Source organism: Vanessa atalanta, chromosome 11 (genome assembly GCF_905147765.1).
Source record: "Vanessa atalanta chromosome 11, ilVanAtal1.2, whole genome shotgun sequence".
NCBI lineage: Eukaryota > Metazoa > Arthropoda > Insecta > Lepidoptera > Nymphalidae > Vanessa > Vanessa atalanta.
This window is the reverse complement of record NC_061881.1, coordinates 567,983-587,804: the sequence shown is the minus strand read 5'-3', so window position 1 is coordinate 587,804 and position 19,822 is coordinate 567,983. Positions and strand designations below refer to the sequence as shown.

Below are 19,822 nucleotides of genomic sequence, written 5' to 3'. Positions count from 1 at the left end.
ACTTGCATTAGACAGGGCCAAGGAATGATAAAAAGTTTCTGTTTGTTTGACCGCGCCAAGTGGTGCATAAAACAGAGAAATATATAAATAAATATAACGATAAATTGGCCTTGTCACGAACGCTTAACCACGCTACCAAAACTATAATTATTTTTAAGGTTTATGTGACTCAATTTTAATCAAGACCTGTTTTCAGAGTCCTTATGAAGTAGATGTACCAGAAGACGAAGATATTGGAAAAACTATTTTACGAAACATTGAGGTTGAAGATATCGATTCCGTTGGTGATAGCTTGGAAGTTGGTTGCGTTCCTAACGAACAGGTTTGTTTTAAAATCATCTTCTTACTAAAAATTCTTATTTTATCTACCACCAAATAGTTTCAGTTTGAAGGGCGAGTGAGGCAATAACTACAGGCCAAAAGTACATAACATTTTATTCATAAAAGTTTGTTGGTGGTGGCATTGGTGATATGAGGATTGATGAATGTTTCTTAAAGTACCAATGTCCTTGGACAGTGGTGACCACTTACTATTAGGTTTCCCATTTGCTAAGCAACATAAAACAGACTTACTTGTGCTCAGCGGTGGTAAATACGGATGATGCTGCGAGACGTGTATTCAACAAAAGGCTTTGGAACAGCGTGGTAGAATATATACCTACCCAAGAGGGCCTTTGCCAAAGTAGAGGGACATTAATTTGCTATACGAGTTTTTTAATTAAGGAAATGTTTTAAATCTTCTTTCAATACTCTTTTATGATTTTGAGTTTTAATCACGAAGTTCTAAAAATATTCTAAGCTATCATTGGTATTAAAAGCAGATGGGATGACTTTTAATTTTATTCAACAGTGTAACATGACGATTCAAAAGAACTTTTATATGCCTTCTTGAATAAAGAATATTTTGATTTTGATTCGTTAAGTGCTGATATATTTTCAGTGGCCTGAAGTATGTGACTACTTCGAAGTTGTGAGTCTCCATTCAACCGCCAACCAGTACAATGGCGCTTTGGTCCTCAAGAAAAAGTTGGACTACAACGAGAAACAGTTTTATCAGTTCCAGATATATGCCACGGTTTGTTTTTGATTTTTTTAACTTCGTGAAGAATCGGATTCTTGTACCGACAACATTTAAGTTATAGTTTATAATTATGAATTATGATGTAGAGGTTTTTTATTTTATTTAATTCGAATTAAGAGATGCCCCAGTAGTTAGAACGCGTTCATCTTAACCGATGATTGTGGTTTGAAAAAAAAAAGGCACACACACAAGCACCACAGATTATTCATGTGTTTATAATTTGTCTCTATATGGTGGAAGAATACATCGCGAGAAAATCGCATGTGTCTAATTTCAAATAAATTCTGCCACTATCTAACACTCCCATTAGAGCAGCGTGTTGGAATAAGCTCCTATTTTTCTCCTCAAAAGGAGAAAGGTAGTAAGACCAGCATTGTTACATATACAGACTTATTACCATTAGGTGATATGTTAGATGTTACTCATCATATACAACTACTACAAGTCTCGTTTTTTTTTTAATTGTTATAGTATGACAGCTCCTCAGGTTAAATGGATTATAAATATTTTCAGGATGGTAGTCTCCAATCGACGGCGCATGTTGAAGTGAAGGTGGTAGACGTCCAGAACAGTCCGCCCGTATTTAGTGGGTCCCTCAGTGGGGCCTTAGCTGAGGATGCACCTGTGGGTACAGTGGCCCTGATCATCAAAGCCAGAGATGCCGATAGAGCTCAACCGAGGGACGTCAAGCTGGAACTCATAACAAGTACGTTAAATCAAACAATAGTTTTTTAGAGTATTTTATAAATTTTTATCTTTAAAATGAACATATTTTGAGTAACAAGTGACATCACTCTGTGTTTATATATGTGTGTATTAGTATTCGAGGTATATTAAATTGTGACGTAATTATTTTCCCGTTTATCATAAAAAATAAAAAAGTTCATATTAGACCAATAGACCAATACACAAAAAAACTTGGAAAATATTGAAACATAATAACATCACACAAACCACTTTTCTGAGTCGAAATCCTATTAGGATCCCAGAGCTAGGTGCTCCTACTGGGCTGTGGTAGTAGTGTAGTAAGACCCGTGCTTTAGAAAGCACAATCCTGCACCAATTGGATTATTTTGGGCACTTCGTATAGGAGTGCCCGAAATATAATTTCCGATATCTACACAGATATCGGAAAAGTGACCATTATTACACAGTCGGTTAAATTTTTTTTTCAGATCCTCTTGATTTTTTTTGGCTGGACAGCACTACGGGTGAACTAAAAACAGCTAAACCATTGGACAGAGAAGCGCTTGCTGATCCATCTTCTCCACTCAATCTAACAGTTAGGGTAAGTATATGTGGACATTTTATTCCATAAGTAATGTCTAGGTTTCAATGTGTTGTGTATCCTTTTGAAGCGTATTTATTTAACCTTTAAAGGAGTTTTAAATTAAGTGTTAATTTATTGTTGGTATAATATAATATGATCAAAATCAACCTGATACCGAACTTAAAGAAAAATTTGATTATACGTACGTACAGTACAGGATCTTTTTTTTTCTTATTATTAGATGTGTAGGGCAATAGCATTTGACGTTTCAGATAAAATCAAATTATTTTCAATTGATTTCGTATCAGTATACAAATATAGAGTAACAGTTATAACTTTACATTGTGTTTATTAAACAATTGTAGGCAAGCGAAATTGTAAACGGCGTACCCGTAGTCTCCGATCTGACATCGTCTCTGGCGACGGTGACCATCACCATAAAGGACGTGAACGACGAGCCGCCGCGGTTCAATCGTCGCGAGTACAGCGTGGGGCTGCCCGAGAGCCTACCGCCCGGCACGCCGCTACCCAACCTCGACATGGTGGTCACCGACACCGATGTGGTGAGATATCCTCTTATCTGGTTCCTTTTCCTTGGCTCATGTCATTTCAAGGTCAAACCTATTTGCTCCTTTAATTTGGAATAAATTGTGATATTCTAAATGTGTTTTTGGGAGTATAGTTTGGCTTATTATAGTTTTATTTTATAAATAAACCCAGAAAACCACTGTATCGATGAGAATTCTTTTTTATGTCATACTCAAAGAATGTATGTTCGTGTTTAAGATATGACTTTAGATATATAAAAATGAATGTATGATTACAGGGCTTAAACTCAGTATTCACACTCCGCCTGTCCGACGAGATGGGAGCATTCGTGATCGAACCCTCCGTGGCCACCGGCAGCGCTACCGTCACCCTGAGACTGAATTCTAGTCTGGACTATGAGGATCCAAATCAGAGGAAATTTATTTTGGAGGTAAAGCGCATCTTGTGACACACTAGTGCTGCATAGAGGGCATTGAATATCTTAAACTTTAATTACAACTTTATTAAAATGAAAAATAAAAAACAATCAATAAAATATAAAGTAAGGCACAGCCGAAAGCCATCGAAGCTCAGTTAAGTATCGGGTCCGACCGAAGCGCAAGCGACTGCGATCGTTTCGGTTCAAACGACCGGCAGTCGGGCGGCACCGAGACCGCATCGGAGACCGCGTGTGTGGCCGCAGGTGATCGCGGAGGAGCTGCACACGGCGCCGCGGCTGTCGTCCAAGGCCAGCGTCACGGTGTCGCTGTGGGACGTCAACGACAACGCGCCGCAGTTCGCGGACGAGCCCTACGCCGCCGCCGTGCCCGAGGCCGCGCCGCCCGCCGCGCGCGTGGCCGCGCTGCGCGCCGCCGACCGCGACACCGGCAGGTACTGCTGACGGTCGTTGTGATTACTCGATTGAGTAACATTATGAGCGCTCGAAACACAAAAATATTAGACAGCAGTCATTTTCTATCGGTTTAAATCATCCTTACAGATACGGAACTGAGGGTATAGTGTACCAACTGTCCGGTAACGGTGCAGAACTGTTCCATGTGGACAACCGCAGCGGAGTGATAACAGTCGCCGCCTGTCCCACGCCGGGTCGGCCTCCCTGTCTCGACTACGAGACCAGGAGAGACTATTTCTTACAGTATAAGGTATTATTGCGTTACTCAGTTTAAATATTTAGCCGAAAGGTTTTAAGTTTCAATGTCTGTTTTGTTATTTTAGTCGCTTGTAAAATGTGATCATATTTCAGGCAACAGATGATGACGGAGCGGGACAGATGACAGTTGTATCTCTTCAAATATCCCTCACTGATTCCAACGATAATCCACCAGTTTTCATCACACCGGTTTACAAAGCATCAATAGACGAGGATGCCGTGAAATTTGAACCCGAGTTAATTGTAAGAAATATTTCAATATCACTAAAACAAAGTTATATTACATTAATACATATGTTTGAAATAGGCCAGTAAATGTCATTAGATGCAAATTACATTTAAGATTAAATATTTATTCAAATTATTATTATTTATTATGATTATTCAAAATAATCTTGATTTTAAGACGAATCAAATCAAATATCAAAATCCAAATGAAATCAATTTACCTGTGTTACACTTTTGTTGCTTTATATGTTTGTCTCTGTTAACGTTACGTGTAAACTTCAATCAATGTTCTATATAGGTGCAAGCGAGGGATATCGACACTACATCTGACATTCGGTACTCAATAGCCTACCCTCCGAACTCTCCGTTCTGGATCGAACCCATCACTGGCAGGATATCAGTGCTAGGTCACGCTGTACTAAACTCCACTGAAGATAATCGGATTGTTCTTACTGTTTTGGTAAGTAACGTCAATATGTTTATTAAAACTGAATAATTACATTTTAAGGCAAGTAGAGTAGCTATGTCCCGTGGAGCGCCGGGCTTAGAATAGCACTCTCCCATCTCTTTCCGTGGGTGTCGTAAGAGGCGACTAAGGGACGGGGAAAAGGGGGGATGGGCAGCAGCATCTCCCCCGTAAACAATTTACCCCCTACTGCGCTCGCCAACACGCCTGCCCAGCGTGGCGAGTATGGGCAAATCCTCCTACATGGTAGATGCGCTTAAAAAAAGACCCCCGGTTACCGGCAAGCCCGCTTGGCCAGACCAAGGTAGCGGTCGCGGTATTGACCTCATGAAGGTGGCGGGGACCGACTGGATGCGGAAGGCGGAGGACCGGGAGCTTTGGCGCACCTTGGGAGAGGCCTATGTTCAGCAGTGGACAACGATTGGCTTTTGATTTGATTTGATTTGAGAGTAGCTCGACGCATAATTAAGAAAGTTTTAAGCTCATCATCTAGTGCCAGGCTGGCTGCATAGTTATGTTTAGAGAATATTTATTCTCATAGGAATTACATTATTTTACTGAGATTGCAGTTCAAAGTTCTGGTTTTAATTCCAACGTTAAACCAAAAGTTTTGGGTGTCGTTTGACAAATTTTCAGTGAAAAACTGGAATGAGGATGTCGACGTGGAGACACTCACGTTCTATCGTAGGTACTTGCGTACACCGCCACTATAGAAAATAAACAACTCACCGCAATTATAATATCTTTTGTACTGTCAGCTCATCTTCATTGTGAAGTGTTGACTTAAAGAACATTATTAACAATAATAAATTAAGGAAAAACTTCTTAACTTACTATTACTGACTTACTATAGTAGGATGAGTTGGGACTAGTTTGACAACTTGTAACAGTCGAATTTCCGACTTATTTTGCACCTTTTTAATATTTTTGTTAGGCAATGCATGCGTTTAAAACTGCTTCTATTCGCTGAAAAACAACAAAAAAAAAGTGATCGAATCAGCCGGAACTTTGATCGGTATGATCTTACCCCATTGTCAAATTTGCTCCAACCTACCCTAATTATTTTATATCGTACAATATTGGACAACATCACATACATTACTCTAATCCCAATGTAAGTAGCTAAAGCACTTGTGTTATGGAAAATCAGAAGTAACGACGGTACCACAAATACCCAGACCCAAGAACATAGGAAATTAATGGACTTTTTCTATATCGACTCGGTCGGTAATCGAACCCGGGACCTCAGAGTAGCGTACCCATGAAAACTGGTGTACACTCTACTCGACCACCGAGATCGTCAAATATCAAGAGGCTTAACATCTTACAATACAACACAAAAGACAATTAAATATAACGCTCAATCAGTAAAATTTAAGTAATCAAATAAACAAATCTCCCTCCCTCCCTTATTCCTGCTTCCCCTTTCTTCTCCCTTATTCCTGCTTCCCCTTTCCTTCACAAGTCCACGCGTGCTGGTTCTCGATGTCACCGCCTAACTGTGACATCAATTCCATCGCGTACAAAGAAATTTGGCAACTCTTTTCTTTGTCGCACTTCCAAAACATGGAATTCTTTACCAGCGCACGTATTCCCCTCCTCTTATGACCTGGGTTCCTTCAAGCGAGGCGTGAAGAGGCATCTTGCGGGCCGGCAAGGCGGGGGCGGCTAGAGCAGATCACCTTTCCCAACTGCACTAGCCGTCGTCGCGTTTGGACTCTGCTACCACTTACCATCAGGTGGAGCAGAGTCATTTGCCCTCCCGGGCAATAAAAAAAAAAAAAAAAAAAAAAAAAAAAAAAAAAAAAAAAAAAAAAAAAAAAAAAAAAAAAAAAAAAAAAAAATCTTACCTGCGTCACTAGTGTTTATAAGAAGTTTTAATCTATTTCAGGCCACAGACGGAGTGCACAATTCAACGTGTAAGGTTGAAATCACAATTCGAGATGTCAACAATCATGCGCCATCTTTCGATACTGATAAATATGATGCGAATATCGCTGAAGATGCCGCTGTTGGTAAGATTTCTATACACGCAGGAAGGGACGTCAAACGTAATATGTCAAACTTTTGATTAGATTTTATCGAACCTTGTAAAACAGAACTTTATGTGGGTAGACTCTTAGGAACACTTTAAAAACGTCAACAATGAACGAAATATGGAGCTACAACTGGTCCGGCAAATGGTGTTTTGAAAATTTTACGTCATGAGTAGGTCTACTGGCTGACAGAAATAATAATCATTCCTCATATCACGATTGCCCAGCTCACCTATCTTAGATGTTACATCTCTTGTGGCTCTAGTTACACTACTAAAATAACACTAAGTATTGTTGTTCGGTGTTAGAATATAATATGATGAGATGAAATTATTCCTTTAGGTACTGAAGTGGCTGCGGTCCGGGCGACAGATTTGGATAGTGGGGTAAACGCGGAGATCAAGTACGGCATCCAGAAAGGAGCACTGGACTCTTTCGTCGTGGACAACGTAACAGGCGTCGTCACCGTGGCGTCCAAGCTGGACTTCGATCGGAAGAACACGTATCGGATACAAATTGTTGCCACTGATATGGGTATGGGTTATTTGTAACGAATTTCATGAAACGTATTAAGAAATATAATGTGTCCCTTTGATAGAACAATTGAGACGACCTATGACAAAGTAATTTTATTTGTACCTTAAACAAGGTTTTTCCAAAACTTCCTATGTTGATGGAATTTTAATGAAGAGACTATATATGTATCTATATATTATCATTTTTTGACTAGTAGCTGACTATAAGGCCACATACCCCGAATACTAAGATCTATTGGGCCAGTAAAATTGTTACTGGCTTGTCTAAACGGTTCCAAATATCAATTCTAATTCTGGAATTGTCCAACAAGAACTTCACTAGTTGATTTATTACTCAAATGAAATAGGTCAACATATATAGCAATTAATAACGATTAACGAACGCACAATCGATGCGGACAACGGATGCGGGCGTGAGCGCCATATTTAATACGTCATGCTTTTAATTAGTTTGGTCGAGTAATAGTGTTAGTTCTTTAAATTACTAACTTTTTTGTAAATGCTTGTAGTTTAACCTCACTGTACTAGTCTAATGCCTCGTTTTGTTCTCATTTTATTCTCATGTATATGCAGATTTTCTTCAAATAAAAATATTTTAATGTATGTATAGGTATACCGAGTCTAACCGGAACAACGGAACTCACGATTCATGTTATCAACGTGAACGACAAAAAGCCCTCTTTCACTCCTCCCGTCCAGAGAGCAGAGGTGTCCGCTGACGCTGAGGTCGGCACCCTCCTGCACAACCTCATCGCTGTGGATCCGGATATCACCGACAACGGACAGTTGCTGTACGAGTTGGCCACGGATAGGGTGATACGAGCCGTGGATAAAAATGGGAAAGAGGTTATTATTTTAGATACGTATACGGGTAATATAGACGATAACTTAAAATAAAAGAAAACGTTTTTAAACTATATATCTAAAAAGAAACTGAGGAGTTAGTTGGCTTAAATGCGGTAACTATAGGACTCATTATTTTAAAATTGCTTTGGGACGAACTGGTACTACATTTTGTTGTTATTATTAATAGGTAAGGTTTTTTTTGTACAGAAAACGTTTCAGTTAAATACCATAAAAATGGAACAAACTATTAAAACATTAGTACTTTGTCTGTTCCGTATCTTAATATATCTATGGATATATTTGTTATGGCGTGGTCTCTTCGGACAGGTAACCGAGGAAGGTATATTCGGCTCGTGGTTCTCCGTGCAGCCCAACGGCAGCGTCGCCGTGTCGCAGGGCCTGGACCGCGCCCGCGCGGCCGTCGTCACGCTGCCCGTCGCCGTCACCGATGCTTCTGCGCCCACGCTGCAGAGGACTGATGGTATACCATCGAACATTGACCGTGCTTCGAAGGGTCGTTCAACGGATGTTTAGATAACGCCCATTCCTCTCTTTCCTTCAAAACAGATTTAACATTCGAAAGAAGTAAATACAGTATTGTTTAGTTGATCACTCCCTAAATTAACTTACACCTTTTGGACATAACGAGAGCAAAGTTCAATTATTTTTTTAGTTAAACGTTTGATATTACAAGGTTACTTTTTCATATAAATAGTTTAATATTTATATATTCGGTTATTTTTGGATCGTTGTTAAGTTAGTTATTTGTTACATCAGCTATTTAACCATTAATAGAACACGTCCGTTTCAGTTTTCATGTTTATCAAGCATGGGCTAAGTTCGCCGAAAGTCAAACATGACTTTTGAAAACCTTTACAAAAAAAGGTTACTACTATTATCAAGCATCTTATACAATACTTAAATAAATATTTTCAGGAGAATTAATAATAAACATAGTTGATGTCAATCGTCACGCTCCTGTCTTCGGCCAGCCAGCTTACGTAGAGCGAATACTGGAAGAGCAGCCCGTGGGTACCGTGCTCAACACGTACACGGCGACTGACCGGGAGACGCCGATCGCCGCTATTGTCATACACCCACCGAGTCCGTACTTTGAAATCGATAATGTCACTGGTGAGTTCAATACAACTTATAATATTTGGGTCATCAGTTAATATTTCTGGAATCAGGAATACTCCAGAAATATTTACTTATGCCTGATAAATATAATGATTGATCATTAGCTACTCCTTCTCCATATAAACTCGAATGTGACAAATGAGTAAAAGGGGTTTCAAAATCGTTCATTTATTTACATACAAACAGCTTAAGCTACTTATATTTAGTATTAAACATAGAAACACACATGTTTTTATCTCAGCAAGTTATTATCTTTAACAGGAGTAGTCAAAACATCCCAGCGCATCGATTACGAGAAAATCCATTCAATAAACTTTACCCTCGTCGCGTATGACTCCGGTGTACCTCAGCTGTCAACATCCGCTGGTGTTCTGGTAGAGGTCGTGAATGTGAACGACGAGGAGCCGAAGTTCACAAACTCTACGTACAGCGCAGTGTTGGAGGAACACGCGAAAGCTCATACCAGCGTCCTTACCGTGTCTGCTGTTGACAAGGATGAAGGTAACCAAATTTTGATTTAAAAAAAAAACGTGAAAACAACCCGCGATTCGCACCTACATCGCACTACGTAAATGTTTCACTACTGGGCAAAGATCTTCTGTCTTCTTAAAGTTTTAAGCTTATTTCCTTATGCTGTTTTGCGGTACATGTAGGTTTCTTACGATATTTTGCAATAGTTAATCGCAGCGTAAACAAATTTAAATGAATAATTTTTTTTAGTTACGTGTTAATAAACTTGTACGTAAGTTATTATGCTTTTCAATTTATAATAACAGCGTTACATAATAAAGTAGCCAGTAGTAAAATAATTGAAAACGATATCGTGTACTCATGAATACACTCCCTGCCCTCAGGTGAATTCGGCGAGGTGACGTACAGCCTGTCGGGCGAGTCGTCGTCGCTGTTCAGCATCGACCCGCTGTCGGGCGTGGTGTCGGTGGCGGCGGACGTGGACCGCGAGGTGACGCCCGAGCTGTGGCTGCGCGCCGTGGCCGCCGACAGCGCGCCCCCGCCCCTGCGCAAGTCCGCCAGCGTGCCGGTGAGCGGCTCGCCCTCTGCTCACATACGCCTTCTAGCTTATAAATAAACTGACACAATCCGCTTAAAATACATTACCTTCTATATAAAAAAATACCATTTTTAATGTGTAATCGAATCTTTAATGAAACAAGTATAAAAAATAAAGCGAGTACCATCGTTTAAAAAAATGGTGATCGGTCATCCAGCAAAATTTTTAAGCTACTCATTAACAATACCATATTATATTTATACCAAAAAGTTAAATGTTATCTTGGATTCGACAGTGACTTTTTTTTATTTGTTGCAAACTAAAGTTTCGAAAATCGAACCTATATTTATCTCCTAATGTTTAAACAGATACACATAACGGTTCTGGACATCAACGACAATCCCCCGGTCTTCACTCAGAAAGTATACAAGAGTACCATTGCCGAGAACTTGCAGCTCGACCCCCCCGCCGCGATACTCCAGGTCCTCGCCGAGGACAAAGACGTGGGGATCAACGGGAAAGTTGAATATAGCATATTAGAACAAACCGAACCAGGTATGAATATACGATTCAGTATCCTCTCTATATATATAATCGGGAAGTTGTAACTAGGTAGGAATACACACTGCTGTGTCACAATAATATTATGTATATTCACAGTAACATTGATCATTTAGATAGAATCAGTGATAGTCATTGTATGTGCACGAGACGTAAACATAAGCTTATAACGCCAAATTCCGCAAATATTTTTAACTTTGTTGATTCATAAATTCAAATAATTTGTAAAAAAATACATCGATAAAGAAGGCATATTATATAGATGATAAAAAGGCGAATACATTTTGACTTCCAGGCAGGATGTACTTTACACATAAAGAGTTAAATTGTATTTAACTACCACAACTTTGTATTAAAAGTTGATAAAGAGCAACTCTGCACGCCGAACCGTGGTAGCTTCGCTTAATATAATGTTGTCTTAGATTTTTATCTTACATAGGTCAAACAAAGAGAAGTATCGGTACTAGGGTCAAGGAACATATAGGAGATGTCAAAAATAGGCGTTCTTCAAAGTCTGCAGTCTGTGAACATGCTCTGGATAAACCTAACCATTTTATTCGATTTGATAAACCACAGATCCTCGCTAGAGAACACAGATTCATTCCTAGAATGATACGCGAGGCTATTGAAATTCAAAAACATCCGAACTTCAATAGAGAAGATGGTTGGAGACTTTCTAACACTTGGGATCCACTTATTAAAAATTTAAAATCCCAAATCCAACAGACTGCAAGACCTAAAGATACAGTTAGTGCCTTCTGCGTGCAACCGGAACGCTACTCAAGATACCAATTAAGAAATCGTTGGCGGTAGTTGTAAATAATATTTCTTTTTAATTCGAACAGACAAATGTCACCTTAGTCTGCCCGTGACCACGAACACTGCAAAGTGCTCGAAACGTGGGGATGTTAAAATAATTAATATACGCGATTAAATCCGTTAAAAACTAGTTTTATTTCGCTTAATATAGGTTTTTAAACGACGACTCAAAAGTGCTCGTAACATTCCGCCAGGAGCGTTCACGGTGGACCCGAGCAGCGGCATCATCTACCCCGCGCGCGCGGTGGCGGGCGGCGCGCGGCACGCGCTGGCCGTGCGCGCGCGCGACGCGGGCGGCCGCGGGCTGGCCGACGCGGCGCGCGTCGACATCTCCGTGCTGCGCGTCAACCGCCACAGCCCCGCCTTCGTGGCGCCGCCCGCCGAGCGCCCGCTCGAGATACCCGAGGTACGCGCCCGCTGCCGCCGCGGGACCTATGTCGCCTAACTTTGGATGTTTAAAAAAAATAAAAAAAAATTGATTCGGGAAAAATGACATGTTAAACGTCACCGAGCTATTTACGCGAGTACTACAAGTTAATATTAATATTACTAATTAAGTCTAATAGTGTTGTACTAAACGAATATATACATCAGGCACTGTTAGTGTATAATATGAGAGAGTTACTAGCAAATAGGTTTGTTTATGGTTACTCCATCTTAGATTGAAATAGGCTTTACCAATAATTGTTAAGATTTCAATACATGACTTCAACTAAAACTTTCCTATAGCACGCAGCGCAGGCCGATTACCTTGTAACAACAGTGAAAGCCATAGACGAAGATCCTGGAGAGAACGGACAAGTTTCCTACTATCTGAAAGTGGATAATCAGAATGTTGGTGAAACTCAAGAATTCAGTCTCGACCAAAATACCGGTGAACTTAAGACCAAAACTTTCTTAGATAGAGAACAACAGGCTGAGTATCAGGTAATCTTGAGTTCTGTTAACGCATTTCTATCGTCGTTTTGATTCTCCAGTCGGTTTGTGATATAAAAACTCTACTCTTAACGAATCACACGTGTCTATGAATTACCTTAATTGTCATAGCCTACATTATCGAAATAAACTGGACGCAAAAAAAAATTACTCTTGCTAACCAATCTTGACACCCACAAATATGGTTTAAAAATGTACAGTTTTTAAGTAAAAACGACAAATATTCACCCCACCCTCTTAGAATCCCTCAGTTCCCTCATTTCAGTATGTATTAAATACTGTCAATTCTGAAATTTTGAAAAAGTATAAGACTCAAAATTTACTGGGCCACCTAAACCATTGTGTTTATTCATTTATTTCAGTTGGTAATCGCAGCGGTAGATAATGGTAAGCCAGCTCAATTTGAAACATTGCGTCTTCTAACAGTGGTGCTGGTAGACGATGAAGATCACGCACCACGGTTTCTTCATCGCCACCACCAATTTTCAGTAAAAGAAAATCTACCTTCTGGGATAATCGTTGGTGAGTTCGATTAATAAAATTAGAAATATTTCCGTTGATACCATTTTTTAATGAACAGCTATGACTTCTGAAGTGTTGTTAACTGTGTGTCACAAGTTTAACCTTGTCCAAGCAATCAGAAGTAGATTTCGTCAGTCACTTATCCATGCTTACTAAATATACTTTATTTTTTTTCAGGAAGTGTCAAAGCAATCGACAAAGATTCGGGTGATAACGGAAAGGTATACTATCATGTACTGGAAGGAAATCAGGATGGAAGCTTCATACTTGACAGGACACAGGGAATCATTCGAGCTAATATGACATTCGACAGGTAAATCATAATGTGAATTTTTTGTAAAATATTTGCCAGGTATATTATTTAATATGTGTTTTGAATAATTTATCACATATTGTAGGAAAGATATGTAAATCTCACTTGTATCTCATGAAATTTTTCACAAACATCCACCAAACCTTCGTAATCAGATATGCCCATTAATGGTAGTTTTGCGGGCTGGAAGGGTAACAGTATATGATTAACTTTTTTCTTCATTTCAAATATTTATTACTACATTATTTACATCCCTTTACTTCCCTTTCTCCTAGACTGTAGGGAAGAGGGGGTTTAGATGCAAAAGTTAACGAAAATGTATGTGCTATTTCAGATGATAAACTAACTATCTCTGACAAATATCATACAAGCTTGTTTGAATAACAAACATTTATCCATCCAAACTTTTACATATTTTTATTATTAGAACATTAATAATGCATATTATGTACTGGCAAACAAATAAGAATTTGTTATTTGCTAAAATTATACCATAATATAATAAATTAATGGACATCGATTACAGAGAAATAGAAGACGAGTATTCGATGACAATATATGCCAGCAACAATCCAATACTAGAGCATGCGGCCGCCATCTTGAACTCCATAGACAACAGCACAGACAGCCAAGACATCAGTGTGACCACCGTCAAAATTAAGATATTAGATGAAAATGACAACGAGCCGAAATTCCAACAAAAAATATATTATGCTGGTAATACATTTTTATCGTATTTGTAATAAATTTGTTAATCTATTTTTCTGCTTATTCGAAATTTGAGAGATTTAAATATTATGTTGTCTGTATGTTGATTCTAGCCAAAAAAACCTACTAGTAACTGTTTTATTTATTTTATTACAAATATAATTCAATATAACTTGTATGAAAATAACTAATACTAACTTCAATTTATTTAACTTTATAATTTTCTATCAACTACATTGCTCTGCAATATTAATTATTATTAAAAAAAAAAAAAAACAAAATGAATACGTAAAAATTGTAATAAATATTGAAAATGATTGGATAAATCCATTCACCAGGTGTAAAGCACACGGCTCGCGTCAACGAGCCCATCATATCCATCGTGGCCGAGGACCCCGACCTCGACGAGAATGGAACTCTGATCTACATGGTGGCCGCCTCCAACCTGTACAAGTTCGGCGCCTCCCAGTCCACTGGCAGCGTGGTGCCTTCGCCGTTTAACGTTAGCCAGGATGGTAAGGACTATCAATACTAGTATTGAGTGTGTTTTATATTGTCCCGCTTTTTAAGAATAAAAGCTGCCAATGTTTCTTTTTTCGGTGAAAACCTTTTGTTAATCAACCTTAAATATTTTTTTTTTAAGTTACTGCTTAATTCAAGACATATATGTATTTGCCAAAATAGCTTTGGTATATGATATTTATTTTGCATAAAACATTTATGTTAATTATAATATGTTTGATCTAACATTAAATGTATAATAATAACATAGTCATCAAAGGAAATAAAGATAGGTAGGGTAAATAATTAATGTTAGGGATTACCAGTCCTCTTTCCTCTTTGTTTAGGTTAATAACAATTATTGAAACAAACGCGAGTGTAAAATATTATGAACATTCGTAGGTATCCTCACGACGGCTAACTACATGTCCGAGTACAACAACGATCGTTTCGTGCTGGATGTTATCGCACAGGAACTTGCTCCGCCGCACAGACAAGCAAAGGCCCAGGTTTATGTGAGTACAAGTTACAATATATATCCTAACTACTATCATACACTAGTTGATACGATAGGATACTAGGGGGGATAGAATCAATTGGTGTCCTTTGAGTTGGTCATCTACAGTTTTTGAAACTCTGATCAAAATCCAAGTATTGTGTATATTTATTTCTGCACGGTCATTGGTCGGTAGGAGCTGATGACGCAATCAACTACCAACGAGTGTTCAATAGACAATCCGATTAGTTAATCTTCGTACTTTTGGATAATGTGTGTGTGGACCATTCTTATGTTATATTTTTGTGGTTGATGATAAATATCAACGGGCTCATAGCATGAGAAATCATATAATGTTAATTTATTTGTTCCACTAGCTCTGGATTATCGATCGATCATCACTCATCCGTATGGTAGTTTCTCGAGGGTGTTCTGCTCCAGTGGAAGGGGTACAAAAGAAGCTAGCTGACGCCGGACAAGCTTTGCTGGTCGCTGGTAGAAGGTTACCACTGGTGCAAGCGGATAGGCGGTATGATGACTGGTAAATCTTGTTACATCTAAAAAATATCTATAGGAGAGAAGTTACTATGGTCCGGGATCCTTAACGTCCATAGCAACTTGATCCCGGATCCCAGGACGAACTAAGATGCTGTGCCATGTAAAGTTACTGAAATAAACAATTAATTATCATTAATACAGGTGTGAGATCCACTTACATGCAGTAGACCCGGAGTCGTATCAAGTGTTACCGGTTGACAAAGTTCTGGAAACTATCGACTCGAAGTACGATCAGCTTAAAGACGTGTATCAGCAGTTTGGTGTCGAGACTCTTATTGCTGCCAGTGCTACTTCGAAAGGTAAAGCTTTGCATTTTACAAAAAAAGAACAGACTTAGATGTAAAAACATATCAGTATTTTTTCTGCTGTTTTTGTTATGATAGATAGGTAAAAAGACGGATATATGGGCCACCTGATGTTAAGTGGTCACTACCGCCCATATTAGCGCTCTAAAAAATACTAACCATTCCTTATATCGCCAATGCACCACCGACCTTTGGAACTAAATGGAATGTTATGTCCCTTGTGCGTTTAGTTACACTGACTCACTCACCTTTAAACTGGACCAAAAAAACTAAATATTGCTGTTGGTAGCAGAATACCACCGCACCGAGTACATTTATATTCTTCCACCCAAACTAAGATTTTTTTCTGTTTTCACTTATTAATTTATTTCTCATACACTCTTAAACATTCAATAAAACATTAATTAAAATAAAAATCCTAAAAACTCTTAAACTAACATACCCAATACCGGCTATGTAATAGAGATATTGATTCAATTAAAAAAAACATACAAAATTTGTATATTTCCAGCACCGGACAGCTTCGATCCAGCTCTGGCGACGCTGATAGCTCTTCTAATTGTGTTGTTCACGGGGATCGTGACATTCATAGTCGTTTGCGCCTGCCTTAAGCATTGGTAAGTAACCCACTATAATTATATTATTTAAGTCCAGAGCTCTGCCATTTTCTCAACAATATAAATCACTGGAGCCGATAGTTTCCATAAGAGTAGGAGCTTACTAACCATTTATTTAGCAGCACCTTTCTGGTATATATCTCTGATATTCGAGAGCCTGGTCTATTTTAACCAGACATTTATTATTATTCTATATTATAAAATAAATAGATATAATCGAAGTATTTGTCTGTGATTTGAAAATAACAGGCTTATTAGGTTTTTGGATATTTTATCAATCCACGTTAAAATACAAATTTAATGCGTCTATAGTTAGTTATATATATTTGTATATAATAAATAAAATACTATATCGAAACAATTTATAGGGCGCCTTATTCCAGGGTGATACCACCTCCATCGCTTCAGTCGAGCAAAGGCGACAGTCTAGCGAGGCGGCGGATATTAGAAGAGTTGAGTACGACTGAGAACCCGCTGTGGCTGGAGACGAAGCTGAGACCTTACGAAGAGCAGGAGCTGACAATGAATGTCTTCGGCGATCAAAATGAACAGAATGCGGAACAGCCTCCTTTGGTGAAAATATATTCTTTATTTGAAACACAAAGGTTAACAGGGATCTGAGAGACTGTATGATAAGTCGTTCTCCCTGCTCACTCTCCCTTCTTACTGTAATAAAAGTATAATTATTTGACGGTAGAATAATCGGTACGCTGAGTACAAACCTAGGCGACTAACACCCAGTGCACGTCTACGCAAACACTCCTACCATGGGTCAACTGGAAGTATCAGTTAGCTGTTGTGCCTATTTCTTATTGTGATTAGATATAAAATCAAACAGGATTGCGTATATTTTACTGCATTATGTGCAGTGTGATATCTTCACAAACTCGTTAGTGCCCTCGATTGCACACTCTAATCCGCCTCATTCCGTGCGCAGGTCGACAACACGTACGCCACCATCGCGGGCGGGCGCGGCGACTACGCCACGCTGGCCGGAGACTCGCCCACGCCGCTCGAGGCCGCGCTCGGCTTCCAGGTACCCCCCCCCCACCCCCCACACACACACATTATATATCTATACACTCTTCTAACACATACACACGCTTTTTATGTGGTACCATCGTTACTTCTGATTTTCCATAACACAAGTGCTTTAGCTACTTACATTGGGATCAGAGTAATGTATGTGATGTTGTCCAATATTTATTTATTTATTATTAATTATACCAACATGCATATATCTATGTACTAGATTTTTTTATCATTTTTAGGGCAGCACATTCAAGCCGCCGTCTCCTGACACGCCGGAGCCACCGCCGAGGCCGGCCGGTCTTGGACCACTGTCATGGTAAATTCGAAATATTTAATTAAATATATCCAGAAATGCTCAAATAGATTTTGTATTTTTTAAATCATAGATGCAATTCAAAAATGTATTATATACAATTAAAACAATAATCATGTCTCCCAAAAATAGAGAAAATAAACTATATGTCTAGATAGATGTCGAAATCGTTTCCCTCTTATTCGATTTTCGAATACTTTCGTTCAAGCAAAAAATGACTTAAAAGAAATAGTTTCTTTGACTCTTCGAAAAACTAATGAAGTTATCCTTTGTTTCAGATCGTACACTAAAATAGGAGCTTAGAAAAATGTATCGTAACGTCATGTAAATAATGATTCAATTTAAATAACGCATGTTGGCAACGTATTAATTTATTAAGATTCGTATGATAAATTGAACTAGTGTAAATCTTATTATTTTTTTCATATCCACTATGATTAACTTGTAGTTAAGCTCTCCAATATATGTAAACGGATCTTTGGCTTAAGATATGAGGAACTTTAGCTACGCGTGTTCTAAATAATCATACCCAGTCGGCCATCTTAGATCGCGCGTATTATACCTGTATTTAAAAAAAAAAAATGTTGACGGCTAATTTGACACGTATTCTTTTTTATCTATATTTTTTTTTTTAAATTATAATAGGTTGCCAACGTCCGTATTATTTTATCTGTAAATATTAGATAATTTATAGAATAAGGTAATAATATTTCTATAGGCATAATACTGACATTGTTAGTTGAAAGTAAAATCAGTCACGATTAATGATTAAGATGAATCTGGTATGGATTATATCAAAGAAAATAAACCTATTTTATTGAATTGACGTAATATGGAAATAATTACGTATATCACTTATATAAATAAAAAATATGTTAGATTGATTAAAATATATTCACAAAAGTCTACAATAGTAGATATTATTTAAAATTTGTGAATGTGAAAAAATATGACTATAAATATCCGTCCCTTAATATTACGTTTGTCTTGAATTATATACCGAGCAATATTTATTATTACGTTACCAATATTCACAAAAATATTGTACCGATTTTGATGAAACTTTTTATTATTGTGTATGTGAAATAAGATAGATTGGAACTAATGTTGAAGTCTGTGCTGAAACACAAAAAAAAATTTTTTTCGGTTAACGTTTACATCCCGGTTTCTATGTTCAAAGTAACGTTTCGTTTTGCTTACGGACAATTTGTAATTAGCCTTTACATTATTTTATTATTACACTAAATTACGCCTCGTAGACAAATCTACTTGAATATAGTAACGGGCATTAGTTAACCTATTTATTTTTTTGTTATTTAAATCCATCAATTCAAATAAATGTAAAATTAATCTATGACACTGTTGTACGTTTGTAAACAGTGTTGAGTGTGTAAAGACACGAAATGTCAAACGAATATAATTTTTTTTATATATAATCTTACCATAAAGTATTGCCATAGTATTTTATTTTGTACAAAATAGATAATACCGTTTCTAGTTATGTAAGTAAGTAAAGTTTACGCTCCTCTGTATATAGATGCTTTAGTGGAATATTTTTTTATGAAATATACAACGAAATAAAAACTATATTTAACTATTTTGTTTATTTTAATTGATGTTCACGTTATTTTTTAATTTACATATTTTATATAACTAGTTACTTTACTCGTACTACGAACGCGCTAATTTTCGTTACTAGTATTCCGATTTAAATACTTATTTTCTGGCTAGAAAGACCAGCTTTACGTTGGGTATACCATTTATTGAGGAAGATTATGACATATACAATCGGAGTAATAACCATAACTCTCAACCAATATGGTAAAGTAT

At 37.9% G+C, this 19,822-nt stretch overlaps 1 protein-coding gene across 2 annotated transcripts in view; it reads left to right on the top strand.

Annotated features, from left to right (window-relative positions):
• LOC125067550 (cadherin-87A-like) overlaps positions 1-18,574 on the top strand; it is a 48,999-nt gene extending 30,425 nt beyond the window's left edge. The window contains exons 6-37 of one of the 2 annotated variants that reach the window (XM_047676212.1): positions 197-322; positions 941-1,075; positions 1,595-1,787; positions 2,257-2,369; positions 2,717-2,914; positions 3,178-3,330; positions 3,583-3,770; positions 3,880-4,042; positions 4,144-4,293; positions 4,577-4,738; positions 6,636-6,759; positions 7,123-7,314; positions 7,927-8,162; positions 8,490-8,643; positions 9,099-9,296; positions 9,564-9,803; positions 10,157-10,341; positions 10,680-10,866; positions 11,886-12,097; positions 12,421-12,618; positions 12,990-13,149; positions 13,327-13,462; positions 13,989-14,179; positions 14,509-14,685; positions 15,074-15,186; positions 15,545-15,708; positions 15,867-16,024; positions 16,542-16,647; positions 17,031-17,220; positions 17,585-17,683; positions 17,919-17,995; positions 18,271-18,574. In XM_047676212.1, the coding sequence (XP_047532168.1) occupies positions 197-322; positions 941-1,075; positions 1,595-1,787; positions 2,257-2,369; positions 2,717-2,914; positions 3,178-3,330; positions 3,583-3,770; positions 3,880-4,042; positions 4,144-4,293; positions 4,577-4,738; positions 6,636-6,759; positions 7,123-7,314; positions 7,927-8,162; positions 8,490-8,643; positions 9,099-9,296; positions 9,564-9,803; positions 10,157-10,341; positions 10,680-10,866; positions 11,886-12,097; positions 12,421-12,618; positions 12,990-13,149; positions 13,327-13,462; positions 13,989-14,179; positions 14,509-14,685; positions 15,074-15,186; positions 15,545-15,708; positions 15,867-16,024; positions 16,542-16,647; positions 17,031-17,220; positions 17,585-17,683; positions 17,919-17,995; position 18,271 (5,079 nt within the window). In that variant the 3' untranslated portion in view covers positions 18,272-18,574. Of the gene's footprint in view, positions 1-196; positions 323-940; positions 1,076-1,594; positions 1,788-2,256; positions 2,370-2,716; positions 2,915-3,177; positions 3,331-3,582; positions 3,771-3,879; positions 4,043-4,143; positions 4,294-4,576; positions 4,739-6,635; positions 6,760-7,122; positions 7,315-7,926; positions 8,163-8,489; positions 8,644-9,098; positions 9,297-9,563; positions 9,804-10,156; positions 10,342-10,679; positions 10,867-11,885; positions 12,098-12,420; positions 12,619-12,989; positions 13,150-13,326; positions 13,463-13,988; positions 14,180-14,508; positions 14,686-15,073; positions 15,187-15,544; positions 15,709-15,866; positions 16,025-16,541; positions 16,648-17,015; positions 17,221-17,584; positions 17,684-17,918; positions 17,996-18,270 lie in introns of both variants that reach the window. The other variant, XM_047676211.1, reaches the window with a different exon arrangement.
• The last annotated feature ends 1,248 nt before the right edge of the window (positions 18,575-19,822 follow it).